The sequence below is a fragment of the Hypomesus nipponensis genome, chromosome 26 (genome assembly GCF_054491055.1).
Source record: "Hypomesus nipponensis isolate SF chromosome 26, ASM5449105v1, whole genome shotgun sequence".
Lineage (NCBI taxonomy): Eukaryota > Metazoa > Chordata > Actinopteri > Osmeriformes > Osmeridae > Hypomesus > Hypomesus nipponensis.
Window position 1 is genome coordinate 8,941,961 of NC_140386.1, and position 21,010 is coordinate 8,962,970.

Consider the following 21,010-nt stretch of genomic DNA (forward strand, 5'->3'; position numbering starts at 1 on the left):
CAGGTGAAGATAACAGCTAATTTTACGTCATGAGAATATGAATCTATTATTTTATGGTCACTGTTTGAGATATGCGGCAGTGATGGACAGCAAATTGGTAAGGGAGGTTGGACGTCTCCAAAGTGACAAGTGCTGAAAAAATATATATTAGTGTAACAATTTGTAATAAAAGTTGAACCATGGCTTGTCACTCTTCCCTGATGGGTACATGGCTTAGGGACACATGGCTGGAGGTCACCCTCTTCTAAACAGAAGATCTCTGGACTGGAGACCCGCTGAAAACCTTCATTGCACTCAATCACTGCTACTGGACCATAACGTGTCATCTTCTCATCAATAACAGTGGTGCCCTCAGGTGCAGCAAAGTGGGGGCACAGGTTAGGAGTCTCCAATGTGGACACTTTTCTAGACAGACTTTCTACTCCTTCTATAACTGATGAGAGAGACAGTGTGTACTTCGTCCCAGGTTTCAAATGTGTAATCTTTGCACTGGTGAGAGAGGTTTGAATATTTACGTTATAATTAAGGCTATCCAAATGACTTCTCACATTTACCACATAAGTGTACTTGCTGTTGTTTGGGTCAGATTCAGTAGGTGGGGCAGGCCACTTGATCTCTGCATTGCTATGAGAGATATGAGTTACAGTTAGATATGTTGGGGGGTTTGGTGGTGTTCTCTGCGTTGCTTCAGTAAGCGTGTGAAGAGGCAGCCCACACAGAGTTGCATATAACTTAAAATTGTAATCAACACCTGAGAGGAGTCCAGAGTATGTGATGAAATGCTGGTTTTCCCAATGAAGACTGTCACTGAAGAATAACTGATCGGACACCTCTAGATAGTACTTCAGTCGGGTTTCCTTTTGGTGGACTGTATGGTCTACCCCATCCAGGAACTTGACCCTAACTTCTACTGCTGTTTCATTTACTTCTCCCAGGGAGAGGGAGTGACTGGTTGAGTTTAACTCTAGAAGAGTTGGGCCAATTTCTACTGCTGAGTTGAAGAATGAGCTATTTTCCATTGCATTATCAGCAAAGACAAAGTCCACATGTTGATAGAAGGATCCATTGTTGCTCCAGTTATCCAGAAGAATAGTCAGAGAATCCCGTTGGATAAGACTGAGCAACGGATTGTGACGGTTGAATGTAATTACCAGAGTTCCCTCCTGCAGGAAGAAGCAGGCATCTTTAGGGTTGAAGTCCCGAATGAAAATCTTGTCAAGGGCTCTATCAGAAGCAAAGTTATTGATGTGTTTAACACCACTGCAGTCATCTAAAATGTACAGGTCATTCCCTGGTCCACCAGAGAGGAAGTCTGAGCCATGCCATGGTATGAGGGTGTCATCACCAAACTTCCCAACTAGCTCGTTGTCCTCGTCATTTCCAATGATCACGTCATTAAAGTTTGTACCACTGACTGCCTCCACGTCGGTGTAGGTGTCATTCTCAGCATCTGCCCACTCGCCTGTGCCTGACTTCAGATCTACTTTGACCCCTGTGGATGTCTTTACATCTCCACTAAAAAAGATGGTATCAACCCCTGATCCCCCATCTATCCAGTCAGCTCCCCAGCCACCATACATCATATCATTTCCTGCCCCCCCTGTCATGTCATCATTCCCAGTGCCACCAAACAGTAAATCATCCCCACTGGCTCCTATTATGATGTCATTTCCTCCAAGACCTTCGATTTTCTCGTTGCCTTCGTTACCCTGGAGGTAGTCATCCTTGTTGCCCCCTATGATAACTGAGCTATTCTTGCTCCCTGTTATGTAGTTACTGAAGTCAGTGGCTCCATAGATGCGGAAAACAGTGGAGAATTCAGCCCCCCCAGCACAGCTGATGTTACAGCTTTTTGTGGATGTTGAAGTGTCAATGGAAAGTACAGATTTGTATGGGTATGACTGAGGGTTTAGCTGAAATAAAAATCCATCTGCGGATTTTATCACAAGGTGTTGGTGTTCAGGACCGTTTAGATACTTGAGTAATTTGACCTCAACTGAGTCATTGCTGGACTTGGAGGACAAAACAATGTGAGGCGGATCCAAAAAAATAGTGATATACTTGTAGAGGACTTCAAGAAATATATAGTCTTTTTTCATGTCTTTGGCTTCATTATCAATTTCATTCCCAGAGCCATAGCCATGACCAAAAACATAGGTGTCTGATCCATTGCCACCCTTCAAATACTGATACTTCATGGCATTGCCAATGCCTGGGTCAATGTAGTTATCTTGAGAGTTTCCGATCACGGTGTATGAACACTTGCTGGATTTAGCTTTGAACCTTTCGACCTTTCTAAAAGGATCTGTACTGAAATCAAATGTTCTTTTATTGTCGGTGCAGTCTTCGTCACTGAGGTTTATCTCAAAGGGAGTTAAACTGTCTGGTTCAGACATATTTGAAGGTAACATAGAAGTGACACCATCAACAGTTTGCAATAACAGATGTTGGAACTGTTTACCCTTGAACCAGCTACGTAGGTATATTTCAATATCTGAGTCATTAACCTTCAAAATTAGATTGGGCCATTTAAACATTATTCGGACTTTCTCAAACGGATACTCCAAAAATAGCACATCAGTGGCTTGGTCTTCTGCAAAGTTAGAAATGTTTGCTCCTTTACAACCAGATTTGATGACATATTTATCACTCCCATCAGCTCCCTGCAAGTGATCCCTGCCTCCGCTGCAGCTGAAAAAGTTCCCAAGAACATTGCCAATTATGTTGTCATCATGGGGCGAGTCAAAGACAGTTATGACGTAAAGCAGGTGTCGAATAGGATTGGAGAGATTGATAGTGCTGCCGTGGGTGTCTTTGCTGAGGTCAATCATGAGTGCAGTCAATGACAGCTGGCTTTGGTTTCTTGAAATCTCAAAAGTCACATGATCAGACGACAAAAAGGACACATGCTGAAAAGTTTTGCCAGTGTTCCAGCTTGTCAGCAGCACACAGGTTGAAGTAGCATTCTCCTTATCAAACACAAACAGATCTTCACCCTGAAGTTCTGCTTGGATCTGACTGAAAGGTACATGAAACGCCACCAGGTCCAACTTCTGATCCTTGGCATAGTTGTTAATCTTGTCGCAGCCCTCTCCTGCAAAGATCTCATATGTATCAGCTCCTTCTCCTCCCTCCAGCATATCTGCTCCAGGGGCTCCATTAAAGACATTGTTCTTTTCATTACCCACAATGCTGTCAGCAAAATCACTCCCAATTACGGTAACCACACTTTCGTACGCTCCCTCTAAAGTAATGGATATTGGACTCTTTGACTTTGTATTGTCTAGGGTTTCAGGAACACACATTGCATGGAATTTGCCATTTTTCGATCCCCTGTCCTCTATCTTAAACCTGATTCCATCAGCTGATTGAAAGGTCATGTGCTGGTAATGATCACTGTGGCTGTGCACAAACCAGTCTCTGATAACAATTGTGTTCCGCTGTGGTCCATAAACAAGGAGAAGATTTGCTTGTCTCCGAACACAGTCAATGTGATTGAAAGGTGCTTTAATTATCATATGATCCTCATTCATATCCTCAGAGAAATTATCAATCTCTGTCTGGGTTCCAGCTGTTGGAAAAACATAAAGGTCTCTTCCATCTCCACCTGATAGCATAGATTTCTGTGGCCCCATAAAGAAGCTGTCATCTCCTCCATGGCCATAGATAGTGTAGTGATAGTTCTTGATTACGAACTCTAAGTCTTGCTTCCCATAAGCACAGCGATCTGTAGAAATTATGGATGTGTGCTTTGCAGGTGGTTGCATGGCGTAAAACTGATTATCTTTGTCATTGCCATAGTATGTGCCAAACAAGGAGGAGTGGATTTTGATTTCTCCACAGATTACTTTTTTTAAATGTACTGGGATGACCCACCACAAATGGGCAGCCTTTTCTTTGTAAAGGAATTCAGATGACTCCCCTACTCCCAGTACAACACCCTGAATACTTGGGTTATAAAATGATTTCTCTATCATCTTAAACCCACCCTGCCCATCATCTACGCCCCCTACCTGTATCTTCACACTGCCATTGTTTAATAGTTGGACTGTTACAAATCCCCCATACTGGGAGAGAATCCCATCCATTAGATCCAGAGTTCTCATGCCTCCGTCGTTAGCTGTGATCCTGTAGTAGGACTCTGGAGTTGAGAGGTTGCGCAGTAGTTCTTTATTTTGCTTCTCCTCTTTGTCAAGTGCATCCATTTCTCTTAACAGCCCTCCAGTCAAAAAATCCTTAGCACCTTCATCTAATCCAACTATGACAGCAATCATCTTATCAATATCACTGGCTCCTTTGGGCAGCTTATCTAACTCACTGACTACATCACAGTAAAAGTCACCAATGGACATTCTGGCTATCGTCAGGCCAATAACTATAGGCTCCAGGATGATGGCTGCAGGAGGAAATGCCACCTCAGCAATTGTGAGCACAGTTGTTGACACGTCCAAAACAAGATTTGTGACCTTCAGACCAAAGTACTTGTTCTGATTTGGGTCAGATCTATTGCTTTTTTGGATGGCAATGGCATCCTCTGCGATAAAATAGCCTTGAAAGCCCAGGCCAACAATGGGAATGTCTTTCAGAAACTGTCCTGCAGTACTCTCACCAAATTTCTCGAATGAACTGGTGGCTTTTGCCAGTGCCTTTTCCATGCCCATTTCCCCTGCTGCTTCATGAAGGGCCTTCTGAAATATGTTCCGAGACATTCTTGTGATTTGTTGATTCAGCCCTGTCATCTCCCCAAGTCCATGAAGAGTCTGGCTCAAAGTAAAGACCCCTCTGGTAGTGTCATCTTCCGCAAAAAACTTCCCTGCCCCAATGAATCCAGCTACAATCCCATATATACCCATGGCTTTGTTTATGTTCTCCAGGGTTTGGGTCGTACCTGTTTTTGCCAAGGAGACAGTCTCCTTTGCTGTCTCCTTAACCTGTTTCATGTAAAATGATTCATCAAGAGGGAAAGAGACCAAGTGCGTGTCTTCTGGATTATTTCTGTTGACTAACTCCACATGAACTTCCCCTTCATTAATGGCTAAAGTTTTTTCCTTAATTATATACTCTTCTTCAACATCACCCACTGTCCAACTGCAAACGGAAGGGTTTCTTTTTTTTCTTTTGTGAGGACAATATTTTTTTAAATTATTGTCCAAGTTTTGATTGAAATTTTCATGATCGTTTTGTATATTTATGTTTGAATCCACACTTTGAAGATTCTCGTGGTCAGCTGTTTTTATTAAGTTTGTTCGTTGAACTTCTCCATTGTTGTCTAAGGTGAACAATATCCTAATTTTATTTTTTACTTCTATTTCTTTCGATAGTTTTCGTATGCCATCTTTCACCAAGTTTTGTTTCACTGATGAAAATTCGACTCCTTTCTGCTCAAAATACCAACGAGTCTCCTCGGGGTAGTTGGTCACAGTTGAGATTGACCCACCCAGTGTGTCTGATGTAAATACTTCAGTGCGATATGCCACAATTTCAGGGATTTTCATTCCCTTGTTATTTAACTCTTTCAAAACATCTGTCATAAAATTACTTGCAGCAACTGATCCTGCATTACAAACAATGAATCGCATTCTTTCGTGAGGTGTGAAACCTACTTGCTCAACAAAGTTCTTTATGATAGAGGCAAGTTGTCCTGGTGACTTTCTAGCGATGCTGTACTTCACGCCATAGTCCGTGTCTGTTAATTGTTGAATTTTTCTGGTGCCATGAGCCACAATGGTTATCTTTACCTTCTTATTCTTTAATTCAGGATCAGGGGTAAAGCTCTGATCATTGCCATAATACACTTTAGGCTTAATGTTTTTATTGGGATAATACTTAGATTGAGTCGATTTAAAAGCTGGATCACTGGGATCTACAAATGCCAGATGGACACCAATTCCCTGCTCTGGTGTATTTCGATCAGTCTTGATACCTCCTGGCTCCCACTTCTTCTTAGAGTTAGGTGTCCAGACATCATCACCCGGAGCTCCAAGTACAGAAGCAGGGTGGAGCAGAACAAAAAGGAGTAGTGCTTTCATCGTGAATTTGGCAGAGATGATGGATATCTAAAATAAATGAAAAAGCGCAAGTGTAAAATAAATAAATGTCAGCATTCTACATTCAGAGTAATGAAAGTAAGGTAAAACTTTAGATTACGTATGTGATGTCATAGTGTATATTAGCCTGTACTTTTTTACATGAAAGTTGGCGTACTACTAAGCAAAACTTGCAGTTCACAGTCCATATGGAAAACTTCTCAGCCCACATAACCCATATTAGACTGTACTAGGTTGTTAAAAGCATAACAGAGGAACACAAGGGAAAGCTTTCACTATACTGCAGAGGACCGTGTGCAAAGACAATGACCTGGAAGTGGCTGATGATCTGAGCAGGAGAAAAGGAAAGACAGCGCTGCTGCATATCCTCTGAGTGCACTTGAACTTGAAATTGTATTATTAAGCTTTTCTTTCACCTATGTATAATGAATCATCATAGACCAAGCACACATATAGGCTAATCGATCTGTAAAAAAGCTTCAATGTCCTCCTTATTTTTTTACCATCTAAAAAATATAGCCAAATTTAGTGGATTGATGTAATGATTTAGAAACAAATCTGCAATGGCCTTCCTAAAAGCAATATTTTCAGCTTGTACGAAGTGCAGCTGCTAGAATTATTGCCAAAACCCTAACAATTGACCACATTACACCAATACTTGTGTTCCTACACTGGCTTCCAGTGAGTCACATAATTTTCTTTAAAGCACTGTTGCTTGTTTACAAGTCACTAAATGGGACAGGACCAAATGACTTTTCAGCACTCACTTGCTAGATCTCTTAGACCACAAGAAAAACAAATGCACTTTTCTATGCGGAAACAATGTCACAATTCTGGAATCGCAATGGATATTTCACACTAAATATCACAGCACTCAGCTGGATAGGGACCAAAGTTTTGTGCAACAACTATCTTTTTCTCCCTCCATCACCCAACGACCTGTCTAACTTAGGTCTCTAAAAATGTAAAGGAAATATATCAAAATGATGTGAAAGAAACATGATGTCACTGGCTTCCACCACAAAGCAGGAGCCTCAAGCTTTTCTTGATAAACTAGACAAATTGTTGTCGACAATTTTTTATGGATTTTGATTGTTGTATTATATCAGGGGACTATATCATGTCTTTTGCATGTAGATAATCCAGACATACTAAGGAACTAAATGCACCACTTGTTACCTTCAGCCTAACACAGCACATACAGCACACTCACTCTCTTGGTCATACCCTGGACCTTGTCATCACAAAGGGTCTCAACATCTCTACAACCGTCAAGGACTTGGCCTTATGTGATAATTTATGTATGTTCTTTGAGGTGTTCAAGTCCCCACACATTCAGAATGTATCTCAAAGAGAGTCTTAAATGATCACTCGAGTACACTCTTTGAGCTGGCACTTTTAACGACCGGAGAGTCAACTGTCAGACTATGTAGATAAATTGCTAAATACTTTTATTTTAAAATTGGTAAATACGATACAATACCTACCTCTGTATTGTAGCGTGTTGATTAGTTCAGGTTCAGGTTCATTGTGATGTCTGTGTGCCGGTATCCTTGATCTTTGTCAGCAGCGGCATCTTATGTGCGGGTTGCTATGCACTACGGGGGGGGGGGGGCTGGTAGAGTAGGCGGGGGGGACACACCCAAATAAGTTCACCTTTGACCTGTTATACCATGGTAGCACAAATATTTCTTTGAACAGCACAAACGATAGAGACCTAATACATGATTTCAGCAAGCATTTCTACATCACAGGAATCCCATAATTCGTACATTGAACCTCAGCCTGTGTGTTTAATTTTCTGTCATCGATCTAAACAAACCAAGTTTGCCTTGGTCCCAAAAGTCTGGCCCTGTGTGTACTAGCCGTTCAAAGTCTGGTCTGTCATCACTTAATATCTTACTTACCTGGTGCTAGCGCCTGTCCAAACAGGCCTCCCTCCCTCCCACACACCTTGGCCTGCGACGGTCTCCGAGATGAGAGAGATCTGAAACGGGGTCAGCAGCTCTCTCTGTACTCCCTCCTCCAGGACCAGCCCATTGTGCCCCTGGTGAGGGCTGACGGACAGATCGAGAGCCTGATTGGCTGTATCGTCACGGGAGAGAAGACCGACTGAACGGTCCAGTTGGCTGATAGATTGGACAGCAGATGGGTGGTCAGATCAGCGGTCACATCAGCGGTCCACTTGACCCTCAGGTTCTTATCTGATCCGCGGGCTGTGTTTGTGTGTGTTCGCCAGGTTCACCCGATCCAGAAACAGGATCTCTCTACATGTCCAGTAGCAGACTGCAGCAAAGGTCAGGTTTAGAAGCCAGCCCAGGAACAACACATCAATCTGGCGAACACGTGTGTGTGTGTGTACCTGCATGGTCCTGCGTGCGTGCGCGTGGGTGGGTACGTGCATATACCTCAGCCTGTGTGTTTAATTTTCTGTCATCGATCTAAACAGTGTATGTCAGTTTGCCTTGGTCCCAAAAATCTAGCCCTATTTGTGCCAGCCGTTCAAAGTCTGGTCTGTCGTCAGTTAATATCTTACTTATCTGGTGCTAGCGCCTGTCCGAACTGGTTGGCATGACGTGTTTAAGGTAATTTGCCTTACTGTACTCGTTCTGACCTATGATGACGATCATTTCTATTACATGATCGTGTAACCAATAGTGCTATTTAGTTTTTTATGCATAGTATTTTAAGATAAACTTGTTCAATTGGTAGTTTTCCATCTAGGGGAGCCATATTTATATAGCCATATATATATATATATATATATATATATATATATATATAATGGGCACTGCAGAAATAACAGTATGGCAGGTTTTCCCTGTCCTACCCGAGTGTTGAAACGGTGTTGTGTTTCTTCTGTCAGGTGCTCGCAAACAACATCGTTAGTGATAAGAGCTTAATGGAAAATATTCATCCTGCAAAAAGCCGTGTTGGGTGCCCCCGAATGGTAACGGTGTGCCACACCACAAAGGTGCCCCAGTGTAACAGTGTGGTCCTCTGACACCTATGAGGGTTTAGATAATGGATCACCTCCCCAGTCAGTCACAGCCACAGTTGGGCCAGAGAACAGGCCAGGTTGTCACTTTGTGGAGGCTTGGCAGTGTCCCCTTGCCCATATGGGTCGTCACCTATTGACCCTGCTCCTCCATGCGCCCACGCTGGGGTGACAGAGGGGCGAGGCGGCCAGCGAGAACGGCCACCTTCACGATGGGCGTACCAGTGTCTGTTTTCATTGGTACACGTGACCACTTCCTGTGTCTGTTTTCATTGGTACAAGTCACCACTTCCTGTATTGTGTCTGTTTTCATTGGTACACGTCACCACTTCCTGTGTATGTTTTCATTGGTACACGTGACCACTTCCTGCATCGTGTCTGTTTTCATTGGTACACGTGACCACTTCCTGTGTGTTTTCATTGGTACACGTGACCACTTCCTGCATCGTGTCTGTTTTCATTGGTACACGTGACCACTTCCTGTGTGTTTTCATTGGTACACGTGACCACTTCCTGTGTGTTTTCATTGGTACACGTGTCCACTTCCTGTGTGTTTTCATTGGTACACGTGACCACTTCCTGTGTGTTTTCATTGGTACACGTGTCCACTAGAGTTCTATGTTTGTCCTTACATCACGTGAGATTTCAGAATGATTTAAAAATGTGTCAAGTGTAAATGAGAACGTTTGTTTTCCAATCATGCATGGGCCCTGAGAGAAAAGTTCAAAAGCGAGCAACTTCTATTACAAGTCCTACCTGAGTTTTGTTCAAGACAACATTCTACAAAATCCATCACGATGTAAAAGACACCTACAGCGCTTTATAGTATTCTTAACACATGGCATCGTACGGAATGCTCCCCAACCAAAACAGTTTGACCAAACTGAAGAGTCCCATGACTTCTTTTGTAGCAGTGATGCTTCAGTCGTCTGGTTGAAAGGCTGGGTTTTCTCTCTCTTCAAAGGCAGAGCTGTCCATGTTGGGCTGACCTGCACGACACAAGTCGCAAGTCAGGACACGAAAGATGGTGAAACTGTCACATATTATACAATGATAAAAATCTACGAATATGTATATATATATACATATTATATGTGAGAACACATATATGGTATATATATATGTATATATAAGTTAATGTTGTATAGTAAACTGTTCTAGTGTTGTGGTGTTAGTGTTGGTCCATAGCAGTGGTCTCCAACCCTTGTCCTCAGGGCACCCCTGTCCTGCATGTTCTAGATGTTTCCCTGCTCCAACACACCTGATTCAAATGAACGGGTCGTTATCCAGCTCTGCAGAAGCCTGCTTACGACCGTTCATTTGAATCAGGTGTGTTGGAGCAGGGAAACATCTCAAACCTACAGGACAGGAGGTCCCTGAGGACCAGGGTTGGGAACCTCTGGCCCGGAGGCCTCACCAGTCTTCCCTGTCAGGTGTTTGACCAGCAGAGCTGCTCCAACGAGCAGCAGGATCCCAGTGATTGCTCCTCCTGCTCCTGCTGCCACGTACACCAGCATCATCCTCCCCGAGAGAGCTTCCTCCGCTGCAACACAAAGCAGGAAACACCATCACCATGAAGTCGTATCGCACAGCACACATGCAGGAAGCACCATCACCATGCAGTCGTATCGCACAGCACACAGCAAGAAACACAATCACCATGCAGTCGTATCGCACAGCACACAGCAAGAAACACAATCACCATGCAGTCGTATCGCACAGCACACAGCAAGAAACACCATCACCATGCAGTCCTATCGCACAGCACACATGCAGACCCATTCAGACTCGAGCAAGGCTACACTGTCATCATGTAAACAAGTGTGGGATGTAAACAAGATGTGAACAAGGACCAGTTAGGGGCGCGTATCTCAGCTGCAGAGCATTTGCCTTGGAGATCAAGAGGTCTTTGGTTCAAATCCCCCCATGTACATAACCTTTGATAGAAGTGTCTGAAGTGAATACATTACTAGTTGTTACTTACTACTGTACCACGTGTCATTTCAGCAACACTTGATGTAACAGATACATACCGATGCAGGTTGGCACATTGTGACTCCAGAGCCCGCTGGAGGTACATGACAGCCCCGCCGTGCTGTTCAGGAAGTGGCCCTCTCCACAGGACAGGAGACACTCGGACCCGAAACTGAAGTTCCCCAGGGGGTGTGAGCAGTTCCCGGACAGGGGTGGGGGAAGGGTCGACAGGGCCTCACACCGCACCGCTGGAGGGGGAGCAAGTGAGTCAACGTCCTTACTCACCGAATGTGATTTTTTGAGCTGTACGACAATCACGGTCGGCGTCCTGCAGGTCCTAGTGTCCCGCGGGTTCTTAGACATGTACATTTAGTCATTTAGCGACTTACAGTAAGTACAGGGACATTCTCCCCGAGGCAAGTAGGGTAAAGTGCCTAAGTGCCCAAGGACACAACGTCATTTGGCACGGCCGGGAATCGAACCAACAACCTTCTGATTACTAGCCCGACTCCCTAACCACTCAGCCATTTGATCCCCGGACGTGCAGTAAGTTAGTTGTAAAGGTCTAATGAGGTGCCTCACCTGTGCACAGAGGCTCCTTTCCACTCCAGAGTCCTGAGGTGTTGCAGTTAATCGAGGGAGCTCCTTGTAGCAGGAAGCCCTCATCGCAGCCAAACTGGCACTGGGTTCTGTAACTGAAGCTGGAGTAGGGATGGCTGCAGTTCATCCAGCCGTGATGTGGTGGTGTGGCCAGCAGGGGGCAGGGGCGAGCTGTGGGTGTTGACGTGGAGCAGGGAAATTAGGTCATGATTATCTAGATTGTAAGGAAACATTCAGACTTCTGTAGAGTGTTTCTAGTCAATGGACATAAAGTAGTAAACTGATCAATTCTGATCATACTGACCACTACTGTTATCTAACACAAACATGTCTGCATTTTCCCAACAGATGGGGATGTGTGACATTAAACGGTTTCCTCCGGTGGGGAAGATCGTTCACCTTGACAGGGGGGAACTTCACTGGTCCACATGCCCAGGGAGGAGCACTCTGTTTGGGCTGTGCCATTTAACTGGAAGCCCTCCTCACAGGAGAACACACAGTGGGAACCAAAGCTGAAGGGACCGTGGGGGTGAGAGCAGGAGGAGGATCCATGAGGGGGAGCAGTTAAGGTGTCGCACGGCCGAACTGTAGGGGAGCAGAGAGAGCAGGCTGTGACTCACAAGGCTGAGCTCAGATTATAGAGGCAAATTTGTGACTTGATCATGTTTGGAATTTTAAAAGGCATTGAATACTTTTTGAAATGTAAACACCACCGAATGTGTTGGTTTTGAACTCACTTCTTTAAATTAAAATCTGTGAACACTTTAGACATTTTAACACCAAAAAAACCTTTCTTGCAATGTCATTTGTTTCAACAGTGGTACTGTTATGAGAACATTAACCCACCACCTGAAAAGCTTGTTGCCATAGAACTCACCTTCACATGCAGGAGTGTGATTGGTCCATTGCCCGGCAGGCAGACAGGTGAGGGTGTGGTCTCCTGTCAGAGAGTAGCCCTCCTCACAGCTGAAGCTGCATGTGGAGGTGAAGGAGAAGGAGGCCAGGGGGTGAACACAGCTCATGTTGCCCAGGGGGGGAGAGGAGAGGATGGGACACCTCACTACTGTGGAGGGAGTGGACAGGGGACAAGCATTTGACACAACGTGTCATGGAAGCACAAGGATCTGACAACATCCATCGGTAAGGGCTACGCTACCACCTCAGAAATATCAGTAAACAGTCAGCAGTGCAAGTTATTTTCACTACTGTAGCATCAACAACATGCTTCTCTGATTCACAAGGCTGAGCTCAGACTATGGAAGCAAATCAGTGACATAATGTTCTGAATTTTAAAAGGAACTGAATACTGATTGAAATGTAAAAACCCCCAAATTTTTTGGTTTTGAGTGAACCTCTTTAAAATTGAAATCTGAATTTATTTAAATGTAAAAAAAAAATTGGGCAACCTGAATTTCCAAACCTTTAATTTTTGTATCTGATTTTTTTTTTTTTACAGTGAAATAAATTAATATTTCAATTTTAAAGAGGTGTATTCAAATCCAACAAATTCAGTGGTGTTTAAATTTCTATTTTAAAATTCAAAACATTATGTCACTGATTTGCTTCCATATCAGACTTTGTTGTCCAGAATTGCTCTCCGAACTTGTACTCTTTCTAGTCGTACCAGGACTACTGGTCTCACCCTGACAAACAGGAAGTGGTCTCACCTTGACAAACAGGAAGTGGTCTCACCTTGACAAACAGGAAGTGGTCTCACCCTGACAAACAGGAAGTGGTCTCACCCTGACAAACAGGAAGTGGTCTCACCCTGACAAACAGGAAGTGGTCTCACCCTGACAAACAGGAAGTGGTCTCACCCTGACAAACAGGAAGTGGTCTCACCCTGACAAACAGGAAGTGTCTGGCTCCAGTTGCCCCGTGACGAGCAGTGTGTGGTGTTAGATCCACTCAGAAGAAAACCCTCATCGCACGTGAAACGACAAGCGGAACCATAACTAAACGGTTTCACAGGGTCCAAACAATTCATAGAGGCACGGTGGGGAACTTTTAGGGCGTCGCACTGCACCACTGCCAAAAAAAAAACAACACTTTAGACATTTGAACACACAAAAACAATGCCTTTTATTGAATTGTAATCTGTTTCAACAGTGGTACTGTTATGAGAACATTAACCCACCACCTGAAAAGCTTGTTGCCATAGAACTCACCTTCACATGCAGGAGTGTGATTGGTCCATTGCCCGGCAGGCAGACAGGTGAGGGTGTGGTCTCCTGTCAGAGAGTAGCCCTCCTCACAGCTGAAGCTGCATGTGGAGGTGAAGGAGAAGGAGGCCAGGGGGTGAACACAGCTCATGTTGCCCAGGGGGGGAGAGGAGAGGATGGGACACCTCACTACTGTGGAGGGAGTGGACAGGAGACAAGCATTTGACACAACGTGTCATGGAGGCACAAGGATCTGACAACATCCATCGGTAAGGGCTATGCTACCACTTTAGAAAAATCAGTAAACAGTTAGCAGTGCAAGTTATTTTCACTACTGTAGCATCATCAACATGTTTTTAGACATTAAATGATGTCAAGCCCATTGCAAACAATCAACGTGACCTATTCTTTAGTCGAAGCAAAATGTGTACAAAACTCTGTACACTTAGAGTGGAGAGTTTTACAATGTTGTCCCTTTCCAAAACAGTGTGACCTAAAGTTACAATCACAACCAATGCCTTTGTCTCGTGCCATACATCCAAGCAGTGCGTGACTCGCCATGGCAACTAGGTTCAGATAGAGTTTAGAACATCGTGTTCTGTCACAGAAGAGGAAGTTTGAGGAAAGTGACAGTTGTAGAGTATAGTGCAATGATCCAAACAACATGGCTATTTCACAAGCAGGCTGTGGACACATATTTTCAGTAATTCATCCCACTAGCCATGAGGTAAATTATACTGATCACTGTTGTGTAAAAAAATAATTTAGTTGCTAAACTGTAAGTTCTGAAATACAAGCATGAGCCTACAGAAATGTTTGTTGCCATAGAACTCACCTTGACATGCAGGAGTGTGATTGGTCCATTGCCCTGCAGGCAGACAGGTGAGGGTGTGGTCTCCTGTCAGAGAGTAGCCCTCCTCACAGCTAAAGCTGCAGGTGGAGGTGAAGGAGAAGGAGGCCAGGGGGTGAACACAGCTCATGTTGCCCAGGGGGGGAGAGGAGAGGATGGGACACGTCACCACTGTGGAGGGAGTGGACAGAAGACAGTCATCGTGCTGCTTCGGTTTACAAGTGTCATGGAACATAATCGGTTAAGATGAACACGTGCTAACTTTACATACAGCTGACAGGTGATGTTACCTGTACAACTGGGCACATTGTCAGTCCACAGGCCTGTGTGGTCACACTGAATCTTTTCAGGCCCTTTGAGCTCAAAGCCCTCATCACAGCTGAACTCGCATGTCGAGTTGTAGCTGTTCAGGGCTATAGGGTTGCTGCAGTTCATACTTACGCCACTGGGGGCGCTGTTTAAGGTCAGACACTGGTGAACTAAAAGGGAAGTATCAACAGATTACATCATATTCGGAACCATTGCATTTCTCACCTGATATGATGCACAGACCTATATTAAATGGGGAAAACGTTGGTACTTTTATACCTTGGCATTTAGGAGCAGGGTTGTCCCAGTTTCCAGAGGCTTGGCAGGTCAGGAGTGGTTCTCCCGCTAGCTGGTATCCCCTAGAGCAGCTGAACTGACAGGTTGAGTTGAACCGGAAGGTTCCATAGGTGTGGTCACACACAACAGACCCCTGCTCTGGATCCTCAACAGGCTCGCATGCAACGGCAGCTAGAGAGAGAGAGAGAGAGAGGAGAGAGAGAGAGAGAGAGAGAGAGAGACAAAGGGAGACAGACAGAGAGAGAGAGAGAGAGAGAGAGAGAGAGAGAGAGAGAGAGAGAGAGAGAGAGAGAGAGAGAGAGAGAGAGAGAGAGAGAGAGAGAGAGAGAGAGAGAGAGAGAGAGAGAGAGAGAGAGAGAGAGAGAGAGAGAGAGAGGAAACACAAAAAACTTTCTGTTTGAGCTGATGACAAATGGTGCACAGGCACAGTCTGTGGCCCTGTGTGGATAGGAGTGTTGTGTACCAATGGGAAAATGGGAGGGCTCACCTTCACACCTAGGGCCCAGGAAGCCAGCGGTGCAGAGGCAGGTGTAGTTTCCTATGGTCTCCACACACACCCCATGGACACTGCAGGACTGAGCCGAACAGGAAGCTACACACACACACACACAGGAGTCATGCACAAACTCACCAACCAAACACTACAAGAGTTTATCAACCACACAGATGAGACACTCACGCAAAAGCACTGATACTCTGGATGAAAACGTTGTCTTTGTGGGTGCATTGACGCACACTCACACACACAGCAAACACACACACTCACACACACACTCACACACAGCCACACACACACAGCCACACACACAGCCACACACACACACAGCCATACACACAGCCACACACACAGCCACACACACAGCCACACACACAGCCACACACACACACAGCCACACGCACACACAGCCACACACACCTGTGTAGCAGACCGTTCCCTTCCGTTTCCTGCAGTTGTCATCGTTCCACTTGGCCGTGTCCTCCACCCTCTTGATGTAGATCTCCACGCAGTCCTGCCCCACGCCCAGGTTATTGGGCTCGCCGTCGGCCCAGTTCTCCGCCTCGCGGCTCAGCACGGCTCTGGTCCCCACCCAGGTCCAAACCCCCTCCAACCTCCTGATGCCCATCCAGTAATACTGGGGGTTGAACGGAAGGAGCTGGTTGAGGAAGGCTATTTCCTCCTGGTTCTGGATGGCCAGCATGTCAGTGAAGTGCTCCCGGCACCACAGACGGGCCGAGTCCCAGTTGCGCATGGGGACGGTGCTGTAGCTATACATCCACGCCTCCGCACCGCCCCTGCAGCCGGAATCTGGAGTCAGTGAGAGGACATGTGACTGACTTGGCTGAATTAGCCGACTCGCGGACTGACGTTGAATAGTTAGGTCTGGACGTCGTGAACTTTTGAGGGCCTGTTGGACATCTTACCATGGTTGAATGCTATCAGGATCACAGCTAGCAGTCTGCAGTATTGGCTTTGTCTGAAATGGATTGAAGCCTGAGGCCTCTGGAATTGTGAGCGTTTTAATGAAACAAAACTTAGATTATAGAATGCACACGTCTACATATACTTCAACACACGCATGACACTTAGAAATGCAACACCTAATGTTAAAACAGGGTCTTACCTCCATTTTGTCATTGAGTGAATAGATGAAATGGACAGATTTTATTTTATAGCTCTCCGCCCAGATGAGTCAACGCTTAGTGTTGAAATGTGCTGTTCTCACTGAAATAATTGCGAAAGTACTAATGCTGGGAACAATTTGGTGTGATAAAGTACAATTATTTGCCAGTATTTTGGGGGTATTATCAGACTTTCCATGTCCATGAATGCCGGCACACACAAACAGACACATACACACACACACACAAACAGACACACACACACACACACACAAACAGACACATACACACACACACACACACACACACACACAAACAGACACATACACACACACACACAAACAGACACACACACACACACACAAACAGACACATACACACACACACACAAACAGACACCAACACCTATCAACAAGTATAATTCAGTATCTTTTATTAAATCTTTACCATACATACAGTCGATCATCCTTAACTAGCACTAACTAAAAACGTTTGTGTAAAAGTATATATAGATTGAACAAACTTAGTAAAGTAATGGATGTGTAAAAATGGATTAGTATTGAAACACGATTGATGTTTCAGTACGACCCTCTTCTTCTCCTGTTTGACAGGATGGTGTCGCCCCCTCCTCAAGTGTTCTAGAAGGAAACAGACAGAATGTCAGACAGAATCAAAGCAAAACAATCCACCATGTGTTTTTCCACTTTGTTTTACATTTTCAGAGTGATTCATTTTCATAACGATTCATTTTCATAATGATTCATTTTCATAATGATTCATTTTCATAATGATTCATTTTCATAATGATTCATTTTCAGAGTGATTCTTACTTTGGTTGGTTGGGTTTCTTTCCTGACAGAAAACAGCACAGAAAGAGAAAAAAAAAATATTTCATGCTTCTGTGCTAATTTACTGAAAGAAACGTCAAACTCATACACTGATGAAGCCTAATAATAAGATGGAAAACATAAGCTGAGTAACAGATTTTTTCGAAGATGCTGAAATTTTATGAAAGTAGATTAGGCTTACTTTTCCTGTGACGAGTAAAACAGAAGCAGATGCAACAGAAGATTGAAACGACCACTCCACCAGCCAGAGCCATCAAAACATACTCATAACCTGCAGACAAGCAAACATAGACCCCAAACCAAGACTGTACAGCATAAAACCATCAAGACAGTTTTGGCTATCATGTCCACTGATGATGTAGAATGCAACATAATCATGTTGTGTCATTCTGGAATGAGGTTCATGATAATGAGTCAGGTGGCTGAGCGGTTAGGGAGTTGGGCTATTAATCAGAAGGTTGTTATTTGATTCCTGGCCGTGCCAAATGACGTTGTGTCCTTGAGCAAGGCACTTCACCCTACTTGCCTCGGGGGGGATTGTCCCTGTACTTAATATAAGTCACTCTGGATAAGAGCGCCTGCTAAATGACTAAACGTAATGTAAATGTAATAATAACGACTTAATTACTGGCACAAAACGGCCTCGGTCCGCTCCAGGTTCCTGCGCTGTCGCAGGTGACCTCCGACGACCCCAGAAGCAGGAAGCCCTGGGAGCAGCCGAAGCGGCAAGCAGAACCCACGGTGCGGTTCTCCCCCGGGCAGCACAGGAAGCCGTTCTCCGGCTTGGTCGGAGGATTACATGCTGGAAGAGGAAGACACACGAGCCGTCAGCTGGGGGCTGAGACCCCCCCCCCCCCCTCTGAGGTGGCATGTCAAAACACTGCTCCACCCTGCCAGAGATTGTGCGCTCGGGTTCGTGCAGGGGGGGTACTCCCTTAGGAAGCAGATGAAGGAGTTAGGGTGACCCCCATCAGGAGGGGCTGAGGAGGGAAATGAGAGGTGAGCAAGAATTTGTATAAGAGTGGACCTGTAGGCAAAAAAGAAAAAAATCCCCTTCTTTAACAGCTACAGCTCAATATTTACCCAGTGTGTGTCCCTTTTCACCTACAGTGTGTGTGAGTAGTATCTAAACATAGGATATCCTGCAGAAAAACACCTCAGGGTTTCATGTTTGTCGTCTCATACACAGGAAGCACAGTAGAACGAGAGGTGGGAACGCTTCACAGACCGTGGGGTTCGCACACAGGCTCCTCGGCGTCCCACGACCCGGAAGAGTTACACCTGATGTTCGCCGTCGCCCCCGACAACGCGTAACCCTCCAAACAGGTGAAGCTACAGGAGGCGTTGAAGGAAGTGTTTCCATAGGGACCCCAGCATTCTATCCTGCCGTTCCGCGGGCTGGTTGGCTGCTCACAGGTCACGGCTGCAAAACATGATTCTAAATGAGTCACATGCTTCAAAGTGAGCAGCCTTCTGCATTTGAATTCTAATTCTGATAGAATTCTAAGGAATCAAACTCCTTAGTTTCTGCCACTCCGAGTTGGGGTTAAGCCCAAAGTGATTTGTTACTTCTCTGGATGAGTTTTGATTTTGAAAGAGTCTTTAAATAGATTTCCCAGCATCATTTTCCTTACCTGTTTGGCACCTGTGGTCCTCAAATCCGGGCTTACACAGACAGGTTATGTTGTTAATAGTTTCGAGGCATCTCCCTCGTTCGTTGCATGATGTTGGGTTGCATTGAGCTGTAACCGAATATTTTGTTTTTGTTATAAAACATAGTTTGGGATATAAATACAAATCTGTTAACTTCACAAGAACATTTTAACACATTTCGTGTCACCTTTAAAGCAAGCTGGAAATTTAGCCAGAGAGCACGACTCGTCGTTCCACTGCCCATTGTGTGTCACACCGTTGTTTACGTACATCTCAACGCACGATTCGTCTTTAAGGTTATTGTTTGGTTCATTGGGTGCCCAAGAGTTGTTCCCCACCCAGGTTCCGTTGGTACCTATCCAGATCCACTTGTCAGCTGGTTTAGTGAGGCCGATCCAGTAATACGGAGCCCCGTTTCTGTTGGGCAGGGTTTTCATCACGTAATCGTTCTCCTTCTGGTTCTGAATGGACACCAGGTCAGTGTGGTGGGCCTGACACCAAGCCCTCGCCGTCGTCCAGTTCATCTTTTTGGTGTTGGAATGGAGTGTCCAACCCATCGCACCAGCCGACCAATATCCACCTAGGAATTTGTTTGTGATCATTTTTTTGAGCAACGATTGTCTATTTTCACCATCGACTGAATGACAAATGCATTTTTGTCTGTGTTTTCACACAGCAAAGAACGGTACATACCCAGGGCTAGGACTGTGAACATCAACCTGACTGTCCCTGGCAGTTTCAAGACGGGGGCGTGGTTTCCCCGTATCTGTTGAACAGTAACAAAGGAAATCTTACTCTGTACTTTCATAATCACATCAAATACTTTGATATAAACGTTGCAGCTCGTACATTACCTTGATTTCTCGTATAGCCCAGAGAAAACGCTGCATTGCTGTGTGGAACCAGGGTCAGGCTGAGGCAAGTGCAGTATGTGCTGTGAAGATAACTAGTCCGAGAATGGTTCCAGACTCATGTTCTACAACTGTTTTTCAAACCTCCGATGATTCTTATCAGCAGCCAATGCACCACATAGAGTCCTCTGGGCATTTGGTGGCATGATTAACATAGAATACCTGGATACCACTGAGTTTACTTTACCTTGATGGGAACTGGTGTGGATACACTGATTGAATGTGTAATTGTTTGTGGTAACAACTGTTGTTCTGGGAAATTGAAGCCATTTTAGGTACAGTGCAGTAGATCTTTTTTTTTTCCGCTTGATTCGTTCAAATTCTATTCACAATTTACAGCACACTTAAATCATCTCCACTCACATTCTGGAATGAAGGGGCTGTTGAGCACAAGAAGAAGCGCGGACGCCTGAAACCAGTGTGCGCGTGTGTGCGCGTGTGTGTGTGGGGGGTGGGGGCGGTCTGTGTGTGTGTCACTTTGTATTGTCTCACCCACACACACACACACATCCACACACAGAAACAGAAAGGACAGGGTTCAGGATGTGGAAAACGACCGAGACAAGACCCCCTGGAAAAGACCCGTGTCATTAAAACAAGCCGACGTCGTCAGAGAGCATAAAAAGCGGCCGTGTTGACAGGATGGTGTGCCATCGCGTGCCTCTCTGTCCTCGCGTGTCACTGTGTCCTCCTGGACTCAGCTACAGTGAAAATGTGCCACCTCTTGCCAAAACAGCTCCT

The 21,010-nt window shown here is 45.0% G+C and overlaps 3 protein-coding genes across 3 annotated transcripts; all 3 read right to left on the minus strand.

The window, feature by feature from the left end:
- Positions 1 to 588: 588 nt before the first annotated feature.
- LOC146221358 (uncharacterized) lies at positions 589 to 8,406 on the minus strand. Its single transcript, XM_084692317.1, has 5 exons — positions 7,955 to 8,406; positions 7,535 to 7,662; positions 2,194 to 6,056; positions 1,152 to 1,848; positions 589 to 624 (listed from the first exon to the last, which is right to left on the minus strand). Exons 3-5 carry the CDS (start codon positions 6,027 to 6,029, stop codon positions 589 to 591), a joined length of 4,569 nt encoding a protein of 1,522 aa, XP_084548443.1. The 5' UTR covers positions 6,030 to 6,056; positions 7,535 to 7,662; positions 7,955 to 8,406.
- Positions 8,407 to 9,845: 1,439 nt separating this feature from the next.
- On the minus strand, positions 9,846 to 16,734 carry LOC146221359 (P-selectin-like). Its single transcript, XM_084692351.1, has 14 exons — positions 16,660 to 16,734; positions 16,154 to 16,543; positions 15,725 to 15,829; positions 15,220 to 15,408; positions 14,922 to 15,110; positions 14,617 to 14,802; positions 13,788 to 13,973; positions 13,462 to 13,647; positions 12,497 to 12,682; positions 12,019 to 12,204; positions 11,602 to 11,790; positions 11,079 to 11,267; positions 10,463 to 10,588; positions 9,846 to 10,034 (listed from the first exon to the last, which is right to left on the minus strand). The coding sequence occupies exons 2-14, from the start codon at positions 16,509 to 16,511 to the stop codon at positions 9,967 to 9,969; spliced, it is 2,343 nt and encodes a 780-aa protein (XP_084548477.1). The 5' UTR covers positions 16,512 to 16,543; positions 16,660 to 16,734; the 3' UTR covers positions 9,846 to 9,966.
- Positions 16,735 to 17,273: 539 nt separating this feature from the next.
- Positions 17,274 to 20,328, minus strand: LOC146221360 (L-selectin). The gene is made up of 9 exons (XM_084692353.1): positions 20,213 to 20,328; positions 20,052 to 20,124; positions 19,546 to 19,938; positions 19,340 to 19,447; positions 18,934 to 19,128; positions 18,334 to 18,507; positions 17,887 to 17,976; positions 17,688 to 17,709; positions 17,274 to 17,495 (listed from the first exon to the last, which is right to left on the minus strand). Exons 1-9 carry the CDS (start codon positions 20,246 to 20,248, stop codon positions 17,411 to 17,413), a joined length of 1,176 nt encoding a protein of 391 aa, XP_084548479.1. The 5' UTR covers positions 20,249 to 20,328; the 3' UTR covers positions 17,274 to 17,410.
- Between the last annotated feature and the right edge of the window lie 682 nt (positions 20,329 to 21,010).

Bases quoted from the DNA above. Each gene is read 5' to 3' on its own strand.
- LOC146221358 (XM_084692317.1), bottom strand. From the start codon at position 6,029: ATGAAAGCACTACTCCTTTTTGTTCTGCTCCACCCTGCTTCTGTACTT. The intron at 1,849-2,193 runs GTATCAGTATTT...ATCCACAAAAAG, and splicing joins GGCATTGGCAATGCCATGAA to CTGTAACATCAGCTGTGCTG. The intron at 625-1,151 runs GTAATTACATTC...TATCTCTCATAG, and splicing joins TCCTGCAGGAGGGAACTCTG to CAATGCAGAGATCAAGTGGC.
- LOC146221359 (XM_084692351.1), bottom strand. From the start codon at position 16,511: ATGTATAGCTACAGCACCGTCCCCATGCGCAACTGGGACTCGGCCCGT. The intron at 15,111-15,219 runs GTATAAAAGTAC...CTTCCCTTTTAG, and splicing joins CCCTGCTCCTAAATGCCAAG to TTCACCAGTGTCTGACCTTA. The intron at 12,205-12,496 runs GTGAGTTCTATG...GCTCCCCTACAG, and splicing joins TCACACTCCTGCATGTGAAG to TTCGGCCGTGCGACACCTTA.
- LOC146221360 (XM_084692353.1), bottom strand. From the start codon at position 20,248: ATGCAGCGTTTTCTCTGGGCTATACGAGAAATCAAG. The intron at 19,129-19,339 runs GTAAGGAAAATG...CATGTTTTGCAG, and splicing joins GGACCACAGGTGCCAAACAG to CCGTGACCTGTGAGCAGCCA. The intron at 17,496-17,687 runs GTAAGAATCACT...GTTTCCTTCTAG, and splicing joins AAGAAACCCAACCAACCAAA to AACACTTGAGGAGGGGGCGA.